The sequence below is a fragment of the Theobroma umbraticum genome, unplaced genomic scaffold (assembly GCF_002168275.2).
Source record: "Theobroma umbraticum cultivar Fairchild unplaced genomic scaffold, ASM216827v3 scaffold_56.0, whole genome shotgun sequence".
In the NCBI taxonomy this organism is placed as follows: domain Eukaryota; kingdom Viridiplantae; phylum Streptophyta; class Magnoliopsida; order Malvales; family Malvaceae; genus Theobroma; species Theobroma umbraticum.
Genome location: NW_018397256.1, coordinates 5,309,517 through 5,328,382, shown reverse-complemented (window position 1 = coordinate 5,328,382; position 18,866 = coordinate 5,309,517). Strand labels below are relative to the sequence as shown.

Here is an 18,866-nt window from a genome sequence, read left to right as displayed (position 1 = left end):
GAACGGACTGTCTGTCTTCTTCACTATCCTTGGGAAAAGAGTAACAGCAGTCACTCACTGGTTGCTTTGCTCAAGTGCATGGTAATGCGGCAATCCTAAAAATGTTCAGTTACTTATCGCCTGAGACTGTTTAGAATGCTCAGGGCAGCGCACACAAAATCCTGAAAACTTGCAATCTCCACGGATCACAATTCTATTGCTGTTGGACTCGGATAAGATGAGTTACACAAACTAGCCTTTCCTCTTTGATAATTGCAAAGCAGCTGTACATAAAAAACATTAGTGTACAGACCAAGGCCCTAATAGTGTCTATCAACACTGGAGCAACAACATATAGCCAAAACAAGTGAACCAAATTGGAGTCCAACCAAAATCAATATTATTGTGCTCGAACCCAAACACAAAACTTTTAAGTTACAAGGGTCACAATCTTATATCAAGGCTCAAGTGCCAAGTAATGAAATAAAAAAAATCTATTACTTTCACTAGCTTCAATTCTTCCAAAACAAGCCAATCCAAACATTGCCTGTGCAAAATTTGCTTTATGAAAGCTGGTGCTGTTTATAGTAATTTCAGCTCCTGGCATTTCACTCATCTTCTGTCTACAATACACTAGTTCAATCAGTTAACATGGACAATCTGGTCTCCAACAGCGATTACCTGAACAATCCTTTTTTCAGGTCTGATTTATGGTCGAACACAACAAACCCCAAGTTTCTTACAGTTCCCAAGCATTTCCTGCGTAAACACAAACATGAGAAGGCAATCTTCACTGCCATTAGGCCCAAGAAAAAGTATTACCTCCTTAAGAAGTAGCCAAAACTTAAAGAATATTCCAATTTTAGAGAAATGTCTTATTAAGTTTTGGACAATGATTGAAACCAACATTATCAGCACCACACATACCAATCAGTGTTTTATGGATTTTCTGTTGCAGTGGTCTACACCGGTGTTGGTACCTGTATGTTTGGATGTACCATTTTGTATTTTAACAGTTTTTATAACATACATCTAAATTGTTTCTAAATTTATTAATACTTTAAACATAATCTGAAATATACAACATTGATGCACATATACATGTAATTGAGTGTATGTAATGTCTGTATCTACATTTGTGAGTATATATGAGAAGGAATCCCACGTATATTGATGTACTAATTAGTTTTACACCTTTTCATGTCTTTTTATACAATTTATATTTTGTTAATCCAACCGTTTGATTTTATGCTCTATTCTCATAGATCATGCATGTCATATTTCAAGTTAATTGAAAATGTCTAACTATTTTTTTGATAACAAATAAACTTTCAACTGTTAAATATAAATATTTGAAAATTTAATTCCCAAATGTTTTCAACTATGAAATAACTAATTTAAAGATTTTGGATAGAACATTGTTGTGCCTTATGGCAACTGGTACACTTTTTAAATTAGCGAGGTTCAGTGATAAACCTACTTCTACACAAAAAAGATCTTATTCCTTTATAATGGATAGGAGCTTGTCTTGAAGCTTCTTCTGTTGTCAAACATAGACAACCAGTTCCACAAAGAACAAAGCAAATAGAAATTAGAGAAAAGCCAAAAGTACTACTTGGAAGCAGCCAACTAGATACATCCATTTTACAGAAAAAATCAACTCTCTATCTATAATTCATGCAAAAACTTCTCTTGCAGGTCGCCACTATTAACTAAATCACAGGGTGTGTTATCTAATTGATGATTTTGTCCCCTAATGTTTTCTCCAATAAAATGTAGAAGATACTAGAGGCTTTAAGTCACAATGTACTTGATTTGGCATATCTAGATTTGTCTCTAAACTTCAAGAAGGTAAAAACTCCAACTCAAATGCTCATCAAATTCTCAGCAATGGAGAAATTATTATAGATTATTTTTTGTGTAAATGCCATGTTTATATTCAAGCCAAATACATAAAATTTCAGCATACTGCAATGATAAAAAATGGGTACTAGCAGTTATAACATGGTTATGCTGACGCTCTAGGCTCCAGTACATGCACTGATTGAGATTTTACCTTCTATTCTTGCTGAGAAGGAAAAATATCACTGAACCAATTGGGTTGAAGGATAACATGCTGCAAAAATAAATTTCTGCACAAGTTAATCTCAGATCCTTGATGCTCCAACATTTACATAATGGATATCACAAGGGAAAAACAATTAGCAGATGAATTTAATGAATAAATAGAATGGAAAGAACAAAGGGAAGGAATTGAGAACCAATTCATTCCCAGTCCCAGAAACAATGCCGTTACCTTAATCTGTGTCCTATTATACGTGTACGTGATGTGAACAGATCCATCACTAGCCTCGATAACAGCAGGATAAGAGAATTCCATTTCCAAATTCTCATCCAGTGTCAAAGCTTCATGCCATGAATCACCATCATCTGTGGAGAGTGCAACTTTAAGCACGCCCCTTGAGATTGTATTGTAAGCAAGTAAGACATGACCATCCCTCAGCTTAACCCCATCAATACCTAAAAATTGAAGCTCATGGTATAAGCTAGTAGGGGAAATTTGAAGGTAATAGGCAAAATTTTTCTTTCCATTTTACATAGCATTAGCCATTAACTAATTTAAATCAAGGAAATGCAATTCTTGAAGATGAGAAAACAAGTCAAAACTAAATTAATAATTTTAAATGATGCATAGCTAAGTTATAGATTCCATACAGTCTACATGGAACCATCACAGTAAATATAAATTTTCTTTCTGTTGGATGCCATCCAAGAAAAAGGGATTAGCCCACCAACCTGAGTTTGGGTTGGGAAGCTCAGTAGGTTTTGCAAAATCCCAGTTATGACCACCATCAATGGATTCTGACATACAAACTTTACCTATGCCATCAAAAGATCGCAACAAAAGACGCAATGTTCCTTTTGCAGTAAGGTAAGGAACTGGTTGAATCACACTGAGAGATTTATTTTTAACAATAATGGGGCCATACTTCTTCCAAGACATACCAGAATCTGCTGTAACCTGTCGACGTAAATCATCAAATATGTCAACTGCATTTTCAAACATCATTAGAGTCCAACAGCTGATGTAGATGAGTCAGCATCACAACCTCAACCCATGCCCCCCAAGAATTCCAACTCTCTACAGATGATCCACAGAGCAAAAGGCCATTTTCCATCAAAATAGGCTGCGGATGAGTGAATACACACATGATCAGGAGATGTTATCAGAGCTTCATGGTTGAGAATATAGTAAAATATATGTAAATTTAATAACAAATTCTAGTCACACCTTGTTTTTAGAAGGTCCTAGTATGCCAGGAGGAAGTTGCTCTCTCTTTGTCCAAGTAACACCTTTATCATATGACCGCTTCATGCATCCACTCCACCTGTATTTAATTAAGGTCAACAGTTAGAGAAGGTAAGCAGGATGTATATTATTATAACAAATTCACATATAATAATAACATACAGACAGGACAAATAACTTCAGAATGCTCTGTCATATTTCTTTTTCTTTTGCTACTATTATCTTTTTGGTAGAAACAGAGAGCATTTACAGCTTGAACCTAAAATCTCTATCCAAATCCCTACTGCCTGAGTTAAAGCCAAGTAGCATCTTTGCTTAACCATTTCCTGAGACATACTCAGATCCTGAAGATCTTAGAGTCTCCAAGCTAAACTTTATTGACAAAAGAAATATAACAGTGTGGACTAATGAAGGATAAAACACAATTTAAGGGTAGCCTATTCGAAAATTTCAAGGATATAAACAGAACTGCAGTCTATTCTTAACATATTTTTGCTACAAAGTCAAAAAACAAATATTAGAATTGAGGCACTTTAATCCTTATCACAGGTTAACCTTAAACTACAGCAGAAAATTACTAACATAACTAAAACAGAATATGCATCTGAAAAAATAGCAGTTCTAAAACTATCTAATACGAAATCTATTTTGACAAACAACTGCAAAAGAAAAGAGAACTAACAAGGGTGGTAACCTTCTAATTTCTGTATCTTAAAAGGTGCTTTATTTACCTTTAATGTGTGCTGTAAGGCAAAAACAGTTTGCCTCAATTGACTTTAAATCCACTCAATGTATGAAGGTGCGCTCTTAAAGATTCAATTGCTAGTAAAGCCTCATCATGTAAACATTGAAGCCTTTTTAAGGTTTTAGGACTTAATATGCATCCAAGGCAGTGGAATGACTAAGCATAGAATAATGTTTCTGAACAGAGAAGAGCACCCAGCTTTACTTCATGTATGACATGTTCCAAAGTTATAAGGCTTCAACAGGCATATGGCAAATAGTCTACGAAAGCCTTCAAATTTTCTATAGTGAAATGCTATCATCCATATTGTCGTGGCTATTATAGCAAGAAAGAGTATGATAGGGAAACTGCATTATAACGTGTCATTTCCTTTCCTTTACACCATAATATTAGCATTGAAGTTAGTAAAGGACAGGAAATGAGGGGTTTCTAAAGGAAAGGAAAGGAAAGGAAAAGGAAGATGCTTGCTTTGTTTGGATAGTAAAAATGAGGAAGGGAAAGGAAAGGGAGGAATTCTCAAAATCCCTTGTTTGGTTAAGTTTTTAAAGGAAAAAAGAAAGGATAAATTATAATGCACATTTCTACTTATACCATTCTTACTATAATAACAATAACGATATAAGCAATTTTAGCTGATCTTTTTGAGCAATTGGGGCTGTGTGTTAAAGTCTTTCTCTCTTTCTCCTTGGAAGGAGGGGATTCTTTTCATTCCTTCAATTTGGTGATAGTTCATGCGGCATCAGTTGTTGACCTTCTGCTGAAATTTGGAACTCATGAAGAAGAGATTTGCATTTTGAGTGACTCTTCTGCAGTAGATGTGATGTTCTATAATTGTGTTGCGCATTTCAGTCTTAACAATGCAATAAACACAGTCAACTTTGCAGAATAAGTGAAGAAGTTCTATAAAGGAGGCAAAAGCAAAACAATTGTTAGACCTGGCTATTATAATTACAAAGAAGAATTTGTCAGAAAAACATAAAGGGCTAGAAATTTACTTTTGAACCTCCTGGCCTATTTTATAGAATAACAACAATTCTTCTGATGGAAGTTTAAATAGCACGGGATTCCACATCGGGACATTGGGTTCTTCGTCAATAATAACAGGTGGATACCAGCAGCCATCCTGCCAAAATAAATTTTCATGCATTTAAGTGAAAACAACTCTGTTAAAATCCTAAGAGGATCATATCACTAATATGCACACACATAGACACATCCATGCACACATGTTAAGGTATAAGTGGAAGAAAACAAAACATGACTAGAGTTTATAAAGAGAATAATAGGTGAGGGTGGCTTTTCTATGTTCTATTCCTGCCTTACAAGTACAGACAGATTAGACAATAGAAAGGCAAATAAGACTGCAGGCAAAAAAGACAGAAGAACGATGGACATAAGAAGTGACGCAAGGGTGGTGAGGCATCCTTTCCCTAGTCTTATGTGTACACCTAATTATATGCTCAATGTAGCTACAGAGAAAAGGGAAAATGAGAGAATACAAATCTACATGTATGAGAACACATGCTCATGCACACAGAAATTCATATAAGCAGAAGATGAAAGCTCTGAGGACCATAGCATAATCATGAGGAAAAAAACTAATGGAAACAAATGGGGGCAGAAAACAAGGAAGAAGAACAAACGTTCCCATATTATTTTCACTTGGTCAGTAAGATGACTCCCCTTTTTGTACATTAAGAGGCCTTTCTTAAAATGCTAGAGTAACCCACAAATTTCTTAAGATAACTAGATTGAAGTTGAACCTCAATATTAAATAATGATGATGATGATGATGATGATGATGATGAGCTAACAGAGATGACAGTTATAATAACATCTAGAAAAATAATCACAGTTACATCTGCTGAACATACATATTGGTTATCCTCATATAAAACCATGGAAAATTCCAGGGAAGGAACCAATATCATGTTCAGCAATTGCTAGACAATTACCTTGCATTTCTGCAACCAAATTTTCACATCAGGTGCTCCTTCAGAGGTACCTCCAAAATAAGCAGCTAAAAAATGACCTTTATCAACCTGCACAAATTGCATAGAAGCAATAAACAAGCCAAGTTCTTTTGACAGAGGAACACTACAGAATAAAACCATAACCATGCTCACTCACGCAAAAATAACTGATTTATTTAATCTCAATAATGGTAGAGGCATTACCTCAACAATAGTAGAGGCATGGCAACTTTTGAAGGGAGCAGAACCAGCGGAAAAGGTGAATTGCTCTGTCAGCGGCCCCTGAGTGCAACAATCTTTCTTCATATTTAAATCCTCAGGGCTTCAAGTAGCCACAATTTCATATAAACTTAGCAAATTTTCTGCATAGTTTTTCCAGCATGTCTTTAGGTCTTCTTGATGCTTACCAAAATATACACTTAAGCAAACATGTGCACACTGAAACGCTAGCAATAACAGAATACCAACAAATCAATTTGTCCAAACTTTATGATTTTATCACGAAGTTTACAGTTGTTCTATTCCTGTGGGATTAGGCTAGTCAAAACAATGGAAAAAAATAAAATTTTTTTTTGAGATTAATAGAGTTAGAACTTAAAACAATGGGACTAAGGTTTACACTTTTCACCTATGGTAAATGGCAGAATAAAACTGGGGTTCGCACAAAAATCTTGTCTATACTCTTAAGAGCCACGATCACATCATAATGTGAACAAAACAAGCATCAACCTCAAAGAATGCAGACATATCTATATCACAATGGAATTTTAAGAAATCAAGGTAAGAGTTGAAGTTTGTTGCAGATCCAGAAAAGTGGGTGACACTGATTACTGAAAACAACAAAAGGAGAAGAAAACCAACAAAATGTTTCCTGCTGATTTCCACATATCCATTTGGCTTATTTAGTTTCATGAACTGGGTTTTTAAAGCAACAATGATGCATGTCTAAACATGTTTCTATTTATATATACGTGAAGAATAGAATGAGAGAGACAAAACTGAACAGGGTTGTGAAGAAGAGTAGCCCCCAATGTATGATTAGATGCTATCATAAAATTGGGGAAAAGAGAAAGTACCTAATACAGTTACAGTAGTAGGAAACTCCAGCAGGGCGAGAGAGGAGAGAGACAAAGAAAGAAAGAGTTTACTTTACCAAGAGCATATAATCATACTGTAATTAGACCTCGGAGTAACAGTGCGTAGTAGAATAGGCCCAGTCTAGGCAGTCGTGTTTGGGCTTTAAAGTAAACTCAAGTACTCGTAGCATGGTAGGCTGGAAATGAGTCAAAGAGCCTTGGTTTTTTTTGGGTTGAGATCATATTATTCTAAGCTTGATTTCTAGCTAGCTCTAGCTCTGCTTGGACGGAATTCCCACTATCCCAGGCCAGTCAAAGACCCGCAAGCCCGAAGTGAAGTTCCCAGTTAAATACCCAACCCATCCCACGTCATGTCATGGAAAGAGAAGAAAATTTTTTCTAAAACCCTACCCGACTAGCAACTGGTTATGTTAAAACCGAACTTCAGACTTTGATGAAAGAGTAAAAGTACAAATCCATGGCCTGCAGCGCATACTCGATCGTAACATTGGCAATTGCTGCAGTGTTTTCTGCTTCTTCAGCAATCTCCTGTATCTTTTCTCCCTACCTTTTTTCTTCTTTATTCTTTTTATATAGTTACCTTGAACTTTATTTCATGTGTATCTGCATGTTCACCTTTCTTCTCTCAGTTTTTATATATCGGAGAAAATGGGTAGAATCAGATTCTAAGGTGAAAGAGCTTCAAAAATCTCTTAATTCTTCTTTGGAAAAATGTGCTGCAGAGAGACAAGGTCGCATTAGGGCTCAGCAGGTTCTTCCTTCTTCTCTTCTTCCTTATTGTTTTAATTCTTTATAGTACTGTTATTTGCCTTTCTTAAATTATTTGCTTATAAGAAAAAACAAATATTTGTAGGCATTGAGGAAAGCAGTAGTAGCACAACCCAAGTGTGAGAATTCAGAAATGACATCGTATCCAATGGCACCTATTGGTATCATTCAATCTTGCTTTTCTACAAGGTGATTCTAAGAAGGCATTTTGTCTAGTAATTTCTAAATCAACCATTTTTTCCAATATAAACTTTGATTGCAAGTACCTTTTTTTTTTTTGCCATTGTTGCTATTTTCTGTAGTTTTCTTCTCTAATGTTTTCTCGCTCGACAGAGGCCATGTTATAAAAATTAATTTTACTGTGCAAAATGAAAATTTTCATGACTCAAAGCCAGAATGGTTGACAAGAGGTAAATCCAAAGTTGGATCCCAATCAACTCATAGGAGGGCCAAAGTTGGATCAATCCACTAGTTGGGTGAACATGTTGGGTTTATTTTCTTAATAACTAATAGTTGAAAGAGCAGTCCCCAAAAGAGAAACCTTCAAATATTGGCCGAAAAAGAAAACTTTAAATAGAGAAGGATCAGCTATGAAAATTTTTATAAGGTAACAATGAAAATATTGTTTTTTGTAGAAAAAGTGAATGATACTGTACAGCCAGTGACATAATGTAATTATCTGGGTTCCTTTCCCTTGTTTCAACCATGTTAAATATTTTTCTTTGCTTTCTTTATTTTAATTCCACAGTTGTGGAGAAGTGCTTGAACTGCAGTCTAGCATGATGACAGAGATTTGTCAATAAAAAAGTTTATTTTTTTAATAGAAGCTATGGAGTACTCATGCTTGTCTGGGTAAATTTTCAGACCAATGCTTACAACTAATTTATCTGTTGTTACTCAAGCATAGTGCTTGATTAATGCTAAATGACCAAATTCCATGTATAATTTGTGCAGGAATGGGACCCCCAGGCAACCTCTACTTGTCCCTCTAGCGAGGGCATGTTTGGTTTTTGATTCAGCTAGAGTTCCTCCTGCATCTCTTGAGGGTCTCGAAGAATACTCTCATTGCTGGATTATATATGTGTTTCATTTAAATACAGATCTGGAGAAGTTATGGAAGCATCCATCTAAATCAAAGTTTAAGGCCAAGGTTTGTGACATTGTGATCATGGAACTTGTGTTATTCATATTTACTATCACTTATGATCATTTCTTATCATTGTTAAACTTCTATGGAAGGTTGGTCACTTTAATAGGTCAGAGTTCCTAGATTGAAAGGTGGAAGGATGGGAGTTTTTGCTACACGATCTCCACATCGACCATGTCCTATAGGACTCACTGTAGCAAAGGTATGGAATCCTGCATTGATATGTTATTAATGCAACAGCATGTTCTCCAACTGTTGTCTTTCGACTGATATCTGACTTAACTGGGTAAAGTGGGGTTTAAAACTTTGGAAGTTAATATCTGATGAAAATTTTGTTCTGAATACTTATGGGAAGATCATTTCAGAAATATGATACATGGATCTTTTGGCATTGCCACACCAGGGGAATAGTTTTTCATATTTAAGGATGAGAAATGCTGCAATAAGCAAGTTTATTTTAGCCCGTAATAGTAGTGATGATTTAAAGAATCTCTGATCCAGTTTGGCAGAATGCATCTCTGTCAAAAGCAACCTTTGGATGTCAACCTTTCTGTCTGCCTTAAGTGAATTTCTGAATCATCATGGAGGATAATGGCAAAGCGATGCTGGTATACATGAAATCAAAAATTGCAAGCTCTGTGACTGCACTTTCCTTCATAGCTCTGTGTGTGTGTGATTGTTCTTGTTTTGCCAATTATCATTTTTCATAATGTCTTTTCTACCACTGTAAAAATAACAAGTTATACGCGGAGGTGAAGTCTTTCTTATATTTAAGTTCATAAATTCTAAAAGTTGTTAGAACCTTACACATGCCTTTAGAAAAGGTGTATTCACTTTAAAACTATTATACTCTTCATATTTTAGGTGGAGGCAGTGCAAGGAAATATGCTTCTACTCTCTGGAGCGGATCTAGTTGATGGAACGGTAAGTTCTCATTTCCTTACTTCACATTGATGGCTTTATCTTCTTCTTCCCAGTTTGATGTGTTTTCTTGACAGCTATAAATATAAATTCTGCTTCTTGAATGAATTTTATTAACAGCCTGTACTGGATATCAAACCATATCTACCATACTGTGACAATATTGAAGGAGCAGTGATACCTAATTGGGTCATGGTATTTCCTCTTCTATGGTTTTTTAGCTTCTGGTTTATTCATATATGCTGTTAAGAAATATCATTTTTTCTGCTGTAACTTTTTTCCTTGAATAAGACATTGCAACCGGTTCTTTTGCTTCTAAATTTAGTTTCTTAGAAATACAACATATAATGCCGTAACTTTTCATTGAATAAGGTATCTTTCATGAATTTGATACATACATACATACATACATACATACATGTACACACATACACACATTTTTTCCTTTTTGACTGTGTGGCCATTTTAAGTGCAAAATCTGGATCTGACTTTTGGTGCAGTTATTTTAAGGCTAATATTTACCTGCTATCAGTGTCTGAGTTGCTGCTGCTATGTACCAAAGGGTTAAACATTGTTCTTAAATTAGGTCAGAGGCACGCATAAGTAGTTGCCACTTGCTAGATATGGATGTGTCTTTAAGAGCAGAACCATTAATATTTGATAAGCTTGGAGTTGCTATTCTTTTAGTTATGTTGTAGACACTAAATTAGATTCATTAGCATATAAGTAGAAAGTCGAAGAACATTTATACTGTTATCATGTTTGCATTGTTGTAAGTTGAGAGTGGTGAAATGGAGAGAAGTTATTGAATTTCTCTTGTATGAATTGTGTAAAAAGGTTCTTCTGGAAGAGGAAGAGGTAGTTTTGGAAACAACTAAAATAGGAGTGTTGAGCGTGACAAAGAGAGAGATTGGAGCAAACTTTGAAGTACCTAGTGTTGTGGTAGGTGGTGGAACAAGATACGGGGAATAGGAAGTAGGGAAGTTTGGAAGAATAAAGGATGAGAGGGATGTAGAGAACAATGAGGGAGGAGATTGTAGAGAGTGAACTTAGAGAGAGAATAAAAAAAAGCCAAAAGCCCACCAAATGAATTGCAAAAACCAATATATATAGGCCAAAGGTGCAATGAATGCAACCAATGAGAAGATGCCGATTGGCAAGGTATTAAAGCCCTTTTCTAGTGAATACAGAGGTTACCTGGGCCATGGGGGGTTGTTCTAAGTTTTGTGATAGCACAACTGGAAGTGTTCTATTTGTACTAAAAGGGAGAAGTAGGGAAAGGTCAAGAGTAAGACTTTTTAACTATTTCCATATCTGAGCCACCAAGCTTAACTCTTTGGAACATCTTAAAAGCCCGACCACTCATTTTAGAGTGACTTCCACTACATCCGTACAATAAAATAACCATGTCACTTGTTTTTGGTTTTTTCCATTGCTTCATGCAATAAAGACTTTAGCGCTTGATTTGGATAACTTTCACTATTTCATGTGATGATGTAATTCCTTGTAAGACAACTTTACTAGTTATAAAAGGATGATATATTAGTAAACAATATCAAGTATCTACATTTTGCCCTTGCATGAGGATACTTGGGAGAAGAGATTCTCATGCATTGGTTGTAGGGTAGACTTAAAATGAAATAAAGTATAAAGATAAAGTAAAATTAATCTCATGGCTTGGAGGTATATGGTATAGGCCTTCTCCACTTTGTTTCACTCGTTTGCTTGCTCATTGCTGTGGAGCTACTGTGTAACATTGTCATGTGTGCGATGTTTCTGCAAGCAATATTGCTATGCACGAAATTATTTTGCGCGTGGTAGTTCATTGTTTTATCGTTATTTTAGGTTTCTCACCTTTTTACTCCCTACGTGGAAATTCCTTTGATGAGAACCAAGGACTTTTCCATGCACAAGAGTAGGTATGGTTTATTAAAAAAAAAAGGAAAATGTTTCTCTTTAAAAGTCCTCAACACAAAAACCAACAAAGAGATGAAAAAAGAAAAAAAAAATTGTCTTTAGCGCATGAACATATTTTGCATGATGTATGTCTACGGCACAAGGAATGAGATTTGCGGGTGCATGTCTTGGTGTTTTAATATATGTTGTGTAGGTGCATGATCAGCTAGAAGCAAGAAAAAAATGAAAAGCAAAGATTGCAAACAATGGAGTGGGACTTGTAACACCCCGCAATGTAATAAATAATCAATTGAGCTTAATTATAGATAATTGAGTAGAATTAAGGTCGAATATAATATTATTAATCATAAGATGGTGGAATGAAACATTTAGAATAAAATAATACACTCGATTAAATAATATTATTTTATAGAGGATGAATTAGTGGAGTCCAAAAAGTGATATGGAAGTAGATTGGGGTCAATTGAGATGTTAAGAGGCCTAGAAGTCAAGTGAAAAATTTTAAAATAAAATAATATTTTGTTTTAATAAAATAATATTATTATAATATTAAATTAGTATAGATGCTGATTTGATTACGTCATGTGAAAATATGTGAATTGTTTACTAGACTAAGAAGATGAGTATGCATAGTGAGTAAATACATATGTGATGCATGCATAATAAATCAAGTAGAGTGTATGAATAATATTTTATTAGTATTATATTGTAAAGTAATATAATTACAAAATTACATGTGAATAAAGATCACATGATAAAATTTTATAGGAGAACATTGTTGCATGGAGTGTGGTTGGCCATGATGGAACCAAATTGGTATAAAAATTTAAAGAAAAAGAAGAAAAGACAAAAAGAATATGATGTCATTATGCATGTTTCTGAAGAAAGAGTGCACATGCAAAGATTTGACAAGTAAAAGAAAAGTATGCATGAAATCCCATTTATTAGAAGTGATGGCAAGGAAGGGATTAGAAATCAAATAAAAGGAACAACTTATGGGCTGCATGTAATGTCATTAGAGGAGGAGGCCAAATAGGAAGGAAAGGAACTTGAAGCATGAAAATTTATTGGGAGACAAGGGTGGATAAACGGATAAGGTAAAGAAAAGAAATATAGAAAATGAAATAGGACTTGGAAACATAGAGAATTCTGCCCACTTCTCAGACAATTAGAAACATTTGGCTATTTTTCTTCAAGCAACTTGTGAGCATCCTTCTTCCTGTTTTTAATAAATTGACAATTCTCTCAAAGTGTTATATGGTAAAAATCAAAAGGTTTGAAGTCTCTCCATGGGGTGTGAACCTTTATTGTTATTCTTAGAAAGACTCAAAAGATTGTAAAGAGATATTTAGCATTTGGTTCACAGGTTGCAGCAAGGAAAAGGTAAAAAGAGATTTAGTTTTTAGTTTACTAGTTTCTCAAAGAAAGAATGAATAAAATAAATAAGGTTTTAGTGCTTGAAAGTACGCTGGCTGATTGTGTCAAGTAATGTGGTTTTCAAATTCTGCTAAGAAACTGTGTATATGGATTGTTTGGAAGTTGTCTGAATCGAGTTAGTTCTAATGTTTATTGAGTGGCTTAGCATCAAGAGTAAATGAGAAAAGTTTAGAAGAGCTATTGAACCGAGTGTTCATTATAAGTAAAAGTTGTTGGAAAAAAAATTGAAACAAATGCTCGTTTGTCCAGAATTGGGGATTCAGAAACTTATTGGAAAGTCCTTAGTAAAGTTATCTAACGCTAAAGGAGCAAACGGTGTTATTGATGAAGTACAAATCCCACCAAGTTAAGGTCAGTGAGGCATATCTATTTTAAAGATTATATTCCCTATGCTATGTTAAATACATATATTTATGTTCATTGATTGAACTTGTGGAAAACATGGGTTGTTAAAGGCAATTAGGATGATTGTGATTGTGCTAAATATTTATAAATTGTTTTCCCTACTATGAATATAAGTATATACAATAAAGATTTAAAAAAAAAAAAAGAAAACAAGCTTTTTTGTACTGTTTTAGCTCCAAATATACCTTGCAAGTTGTTTGTGATCATGATGCTTTGAATCTGCATATAAACGTGCTTATGAAATGTATTGCTTTCATTTTATCATAAACTCGAACAAGTGTGTTATTTTTATATACCCCATCATGCTTCAATAAAACAATTTGTGTGCACATACGTTTTTGCGTTTTATGATGATGTTATCTTATGTTTGCACAAGATTTTCCGTGCACGTGAATGGTTTTGGGATGGATTTTAAGTATCGTTTACGGAAATTACCCTAAAATGGGACATTTATTTTATTCTTTAAATGAGTATACAGTTTTGGGTTTTAAATCATGCTTGAAATGTATTTTTATAAAGATTTTGAAAAATTATTTTATGAAACAGAATGGTGCTTGAATGTTACGTTATGTCTAAGAAAAATTTGATATGGAATTATTTATTTGAATTAAAGGTATGATACCTACTATTCTGGCATAACTTGGTTTTAACATGGAGATTGATGATTTTATGAGTGAGATGCTTGATGGTAGGTCTACTGTCACACTAGGCTGTGTGACCTTTGCGCACAAAGTATCTGTTAGCTAGCATGATCTATGTAATGGAAGAACTCCTGATGTAATAGGTTGAATGTAGGGGGAGAACCTTAATGTAGTACGTTGAATGTAGGGAGAAGTACCCCGAAGCATACGATATAGGGCAAGATCCTCAGGTTTATATTACGTGGCAAGACCACAAATTTTTATATCGTGGTTAAGGCCATGGGTTAGTGTAGTTGGGTACATTTATTACATGGAAGAGGGCCTACGGGCTTGAGACTTACTTGGGAACGAATATCTTATATTTGATTAAATGTTGAACAGGGCATGGTAACAGTTTAGATTTGTTTACTACATGGCAAAGGATTTTTCAAATGTTTTTAGTATGAGTACATATTATGAGAATTATGTATTGAAATTGTTTTACACGTACCATGGTAAGTTGAATAAAGTAATTGAACAAGGATTAGCGATTTTCAGCATGCTTTATTTAAAGTTTCATAACTCAAGAATATACATGGACATTATTGATTCTACATGGCAAAGGAATTGCGGTTTTCAGTATGTTTATATGCAAATTTAAAATATCACGATCACAAACAACTTGCAAAGCATGTTTTGAGTTAAATCTGTAGAGAAGAGTTTGTTTTCTAATTTTTCTAAAACATTTATTGTATACATACATCGTAGGAAAAATAATTTATAAACATTTAGCATCATAACAATCATCCTAATCGCTTTTAAAAACTCATGTTCCTAATCGTTTTAAAAAACTCATGTTTCTCACAAGTGCAATCAATGAATATATATATATATATATATATATTTAATATAGCATAGGTAAGCTCTACTCGCCTTAACTTGGTGAGATATATACTTGACTAATAATACGGTCCGCTCCTCTAACGTTAGATGGCTTTACTAAGGAATTTTCAACAAGCTTTTGCATCCTCAATCATGCTCAAATGAGCATTGGTTTTAATTTTTTTTCCAATGGCTTTTACTTGTACCAAACACTTGGTTTAGCAGCTCTTCTCAATTTTTTTCATTTCCTCTTGATGCTAAAACCACTCAATAATTGCAATTTAGGCAACTTCCCAACAATCAATATACATAGTTACTTAGCACATTTTAAAAATAACATTACTTGACACATTCGACTAGCATGCTTTCAAGCATTAAAACATTATTTATTTTATTGGTTCTTTCTTTGAGAAACTAGTAAACTAAAGATCAAATTTCTTTTTACATTTTTCTTGTTGTAACCTTCAAATCAAATGTTAAATATCGCTTTACAAGCTCGAGTCTTTTTAGAAATAATAATAAAGTTTCACACTTTATGGAGAGGCTTCAAACCTAATAGTTTTTACTGTATAGAATTTTGAGAGAATTGTCAATTTGTTGAAAAGAGGAAGAAGGATGCTCACGGGTTGCTTGAAGAAAAATAGTCAAATATTTTTAATTTTGTGAAAAGTGCACGAAATTCGTCATGTTTTCAAATCTTATTTCATTCTCTATAATTCTTTTCTTTACCTTATCTGTTTAGCCACCTTTGTCTCTCAATAAATTTGCATGGAAATCGCACTTCTCCACTCTTTCTATGACATCCATACAACAAATAAATTTTCATGCATCAAATTCCTTTCCTTTCTATATGAGCTCTTTTGTTTTTTTCTATTTGATTTTAATCTTTTCCTTACCGCTACCTCTAGTCAATGGGATTTCATGCACACTTTCTTTTACTTGTTAAATCTTTCTATGTGCATCTTTTCTTTACACACATGCATGATGACATTATGCTCTTTTTGTCTTATTCTCTAGATTTCTATACCAATTTGGTTCCTTCAGGGTTGGCCACACTCCATGCAACAATGTTCTATAAAATTTTATCACATAATCTTTATGCACATGTAATTTTATAATTATATTACTTTATAATATAATATTATTTATATACTTTAGTTGATTTATTATATGTACATCACATATGTATTTACTCACCACATATACTCTCCCTCTTAGTCTAGTGTGCAATTCACACATTCTTCATGTGACATAATCAAAGTGGCATCTATACTACTTTGATATTATAATAATATTATTTTATTTCAAAAATTTTCGCTCACCTTCTAAGGCTTCTAACATCTCAATTGGTCCCAATTTACTTCCATATCACCTTTTGATTCCACTAATGCGCCTTTCAATAAAATAATATTATTTTAATATTATTTAATCGCATGAGTATTATTTTGTTCTAAACACTTTCTTCCACCATCTTGTGGTTAATAATATTATGTTCGACTTTAATTCTTCTCAATTATCCATAATTAAGCCCATTGACCATTTATTAAAGTATGGGGTGTTACAAATTTTGTCACTTGTTTTGGGTTACTTGCATTGCTTCACATGGTAAAGCAATTGTACTACTTGTATTAGATTACTTTCATGGCTTCATATGTGATGTAGTTCCCTATAAGATGATTTTATTAATTCCGAAGAGATTATATATTAGTAACCAAAATGTAGTCTCTATGGCTTGCTAATTGAAGATAGAAGTGAAGAGAAGAGAAGAGAACCTATCATGTCAAATGTTCATGCGGTCTTTCTTTTCATTTCTCTCCATGAGTAAAGAGATTTTGAGAGACATGAGACTAGTTAAGTAATACTAAAGGATTTTATGAGTATGTCCTATAAATATACTGAAAATAAGGGTGAAAAACTCCATTATAGTTAAATCATTTGTTTTTTCTCTTTTTCATTATTGTCTCAAGTCTAAACAACAGAAGAAAATTGAATTTCACTAAAATCATTTTTCTGTCTATTGTTTCGGTAATTTCTTCCTTTTCTAGTAATCCAAATTTGCTAAGAAAAATATGCCCCAATGTAGTCATAAATACTTGAGAAAGAACTGAAGTTCTTTTAACCATTTAGTTGCTCATCGACTGGTTTAACTGTTAGCAAACTATGCCACCCTCCATCTTTCCTTTTCCATGAATCTCATCATGTGCTTCTGCCTTCAATTTCTTATGGAGTATGCCTAAATTTTGCTCAGGTGGACAGTATGTTATCAGTTGCTTCTGTTAGCTTCTCTGATGACTTCCTTTCCTCACTCCTGGACTGCTGGAAAGCAGCGGTAAGTAATGCTGGTGTTTTCCTGTGGTTCTATACAAAGCTTGATGATGTAGGATCCAGGTGTCCAATCTGAAATGCTTAATCTGTTTGTTGTTTGTCTGCAAGAATTTTTGTTTTTTGAATGGGTAGGAAGCTATTTGTTGATCCAAAAGAATGGGTTTGTTTCAGGCGAAGAATTCCCTCTATTCATCACCAGAGGAGCTTAAAAGCTTGGTCAAACAAGTGCTTTCTTGGGATATTCGATCAGTGTCTCAAAGAACTCGACCTCATGATACTCTCATAAAGATAGGAAATGGTGACACCTCAGATAACACTTCAGATATGAATGATTTTGAAGATGGAGAAGCTTCTGGGCATGGAAGCGAGCTGGCTCCTTCTGGAGAGATAATTTATCACCTGATTTTGGATGGACTGGACTTCTCTTACAAAATTGATTGCAACGGCAACGTCATTGTAGAGAAAGTCGATCTTTCATCCGGCATCCCTTTTGGTAATCAAAAACGTTGTAATTACTTGATGTGGAAAGACAAACTTATATAATTGTTTGCCTTTTGAAGCATGACATTATTCCGATTCTCAGTACTCTTATTTCTCAGAACATCTTTATATTTTGCTGCACAAAACTAAGAATGTGCAAAAAAATAAGCATAAAATTCACTACAATTGCTATTCTTTTTATATAAGTTTTTTTTTTTAAAAAAAGAGTTAAGTACAGACTATCCTCATATGAATGGCACTTAAAATGATACTTCTGTTGAGAGAGGCCTAATGCCCTACAAAGGATCTTCAAAGAAATGCAAATGATGCTGTAGTTCATCAAAATAGTTGTCCTTGAATCTGCTTGAAAGCTTATCCTTGGGATGAATCTGCTCATTTTTTTAAGTGCTTGGAATTCAACTCGATATCAAAGCTATGGCACTAGCAGATGGTTTCAATAATGAAAAGGGGTTACAGGTAGCTTTAAGATGGTTATACACAAGGCTCTGAAACACAGGTTGCGAGGAAAAGATGCCTCTTATTTTTCTGGCTGACAGAGGTATACAAGTCACTGGGTCAATTTGGTTGAAGAACAACATGCTGCAAAATGTCAGCTAAAGTTAATCAGCGAGAGGAAAAAGCAGTAGTAGACAACTAAAATGAAATGAATTTCCTGGAGAAAATGAATCAAGGGAATGAATTGATTTATTTCTTGTATCAGAAACTACATTCTTACCTTAATCTGGGTCCGATTATACGTGTAAGTGATGTGAACTAATCCATCACTAGCCTGGATAACAGCAGGATATGAGAATTCCATTCCCTGCGTCTCTTCCAGGGTCAGAGTGTCTTGCCATGAA

The 18,866-nt window shown here is 34.2% G+C and overlaps 3 protein-coding genes across 6 annotated transcripts in view; 1 reads left to right on the top strand and 2 right to left on the bottom strand.

Moving 5' to 3' along the window:
- Nucleotides 1-222: 222 nt before the first annotated feature.
- Nucleotides 223-7,156, bottom strand: LOC110411377 (uncharacterized). The gene is made up of 10 exons (XM_021421510.1): nt 7,084-7,156; nt 6,212-6,369; nt 5,990-6,076; nt 5,030-5,157; nt 3,272-3,368; nt 3,090-3,167; nt 2,776-3,001; nt 2,276-2,499; nt 2,036-2,095; nt 223-738 (listed from the first exon to the last, which is right to left on the bottom strand). Exons 2-9 carry the CDS (start codon nt 6,311-6,313, stop codon nt 2,039-2,041), a joined length of 999 nt encoding a protein of 332 aa, XP_021277185.1. The 5' UTR covers nt 6,314-6,369; nt 7,084-7,156; the 3' UTR covers nt 223-738; nt 2,036-2,038.
- Nucleotides 7,157-7,227: 71 nt separating this feature from the next.
- On the top strand, nt 7,228-18,088 carry LOC110411376 (tRNA-thr(GGU) m(6)t(6)A37 methyltransferase). Of its 3 annotated transcripts, XM_021421506.2 has the most exons (9): nt 7,416-7,634; nt 7,734-7,855; nt 7,958-8,061; nt 8,827-9,022; nt 9,129-9,221; nt 9,884-9,943; nt 10,061-10,135; nt 17,450-17,530; nt 17,698-18,088. In XM_021421506.2, exons 1-9 carry the CDS (start codon nt 7,562-7,564, stop codon nt 18,067-18,069), a joined length of 1,176 nt encoding a protein of 391 aa, XP_021277181.1. In that variant the 5' UTR covers nt 7,416-7,561; the 3' UTR covers nt 18,070-18,088. The 3 variants fall into 3 exon arrangements, with proteins under 3 accessions (XP_021277184.1, XP_021277182.1, XP_021277181.1); XM_021421509.2 differs by lacking the exon at nt 17,450-17,530 and having other exon boundaries at nt 7,228-7,634; XM_021421507.2 differs by lacking the exon at nt 10,061-10,135 and having other exon boundaries at nt 7,282-7,634.
- A 113-nt stretch (nt 18,089-18,201) lies between these two features.
- Nucleotides 18,202-18,866, bottom strand: part of LOC110411375 (uncharacterized) — a 4,237-nt gene continuing 3,572 nt past the window's right edge. For both annotated transcript variants that reach the window (XM_021421504.2, XM_021421505.2), the window contains exons 8-9: nt 18,743-18,866; nt 18,202-18,606 (exon numbers count right to left, since the gene is read on the bottom strand). The exon at nt 18,743-18,866 is cut by the window's right edge and continues 100 nt beyond it. In XM_021421504.2, the coding sequence (XP_021277179.1) occupies nt 18,583-18,606; nt 18,743-18,866 (148 nt within the window). In that variant the 3' untranslated portion in view covers nt 18,202-18,582. The remainder of the gene's footprint in view (nt 18,607-18,742) is intronic.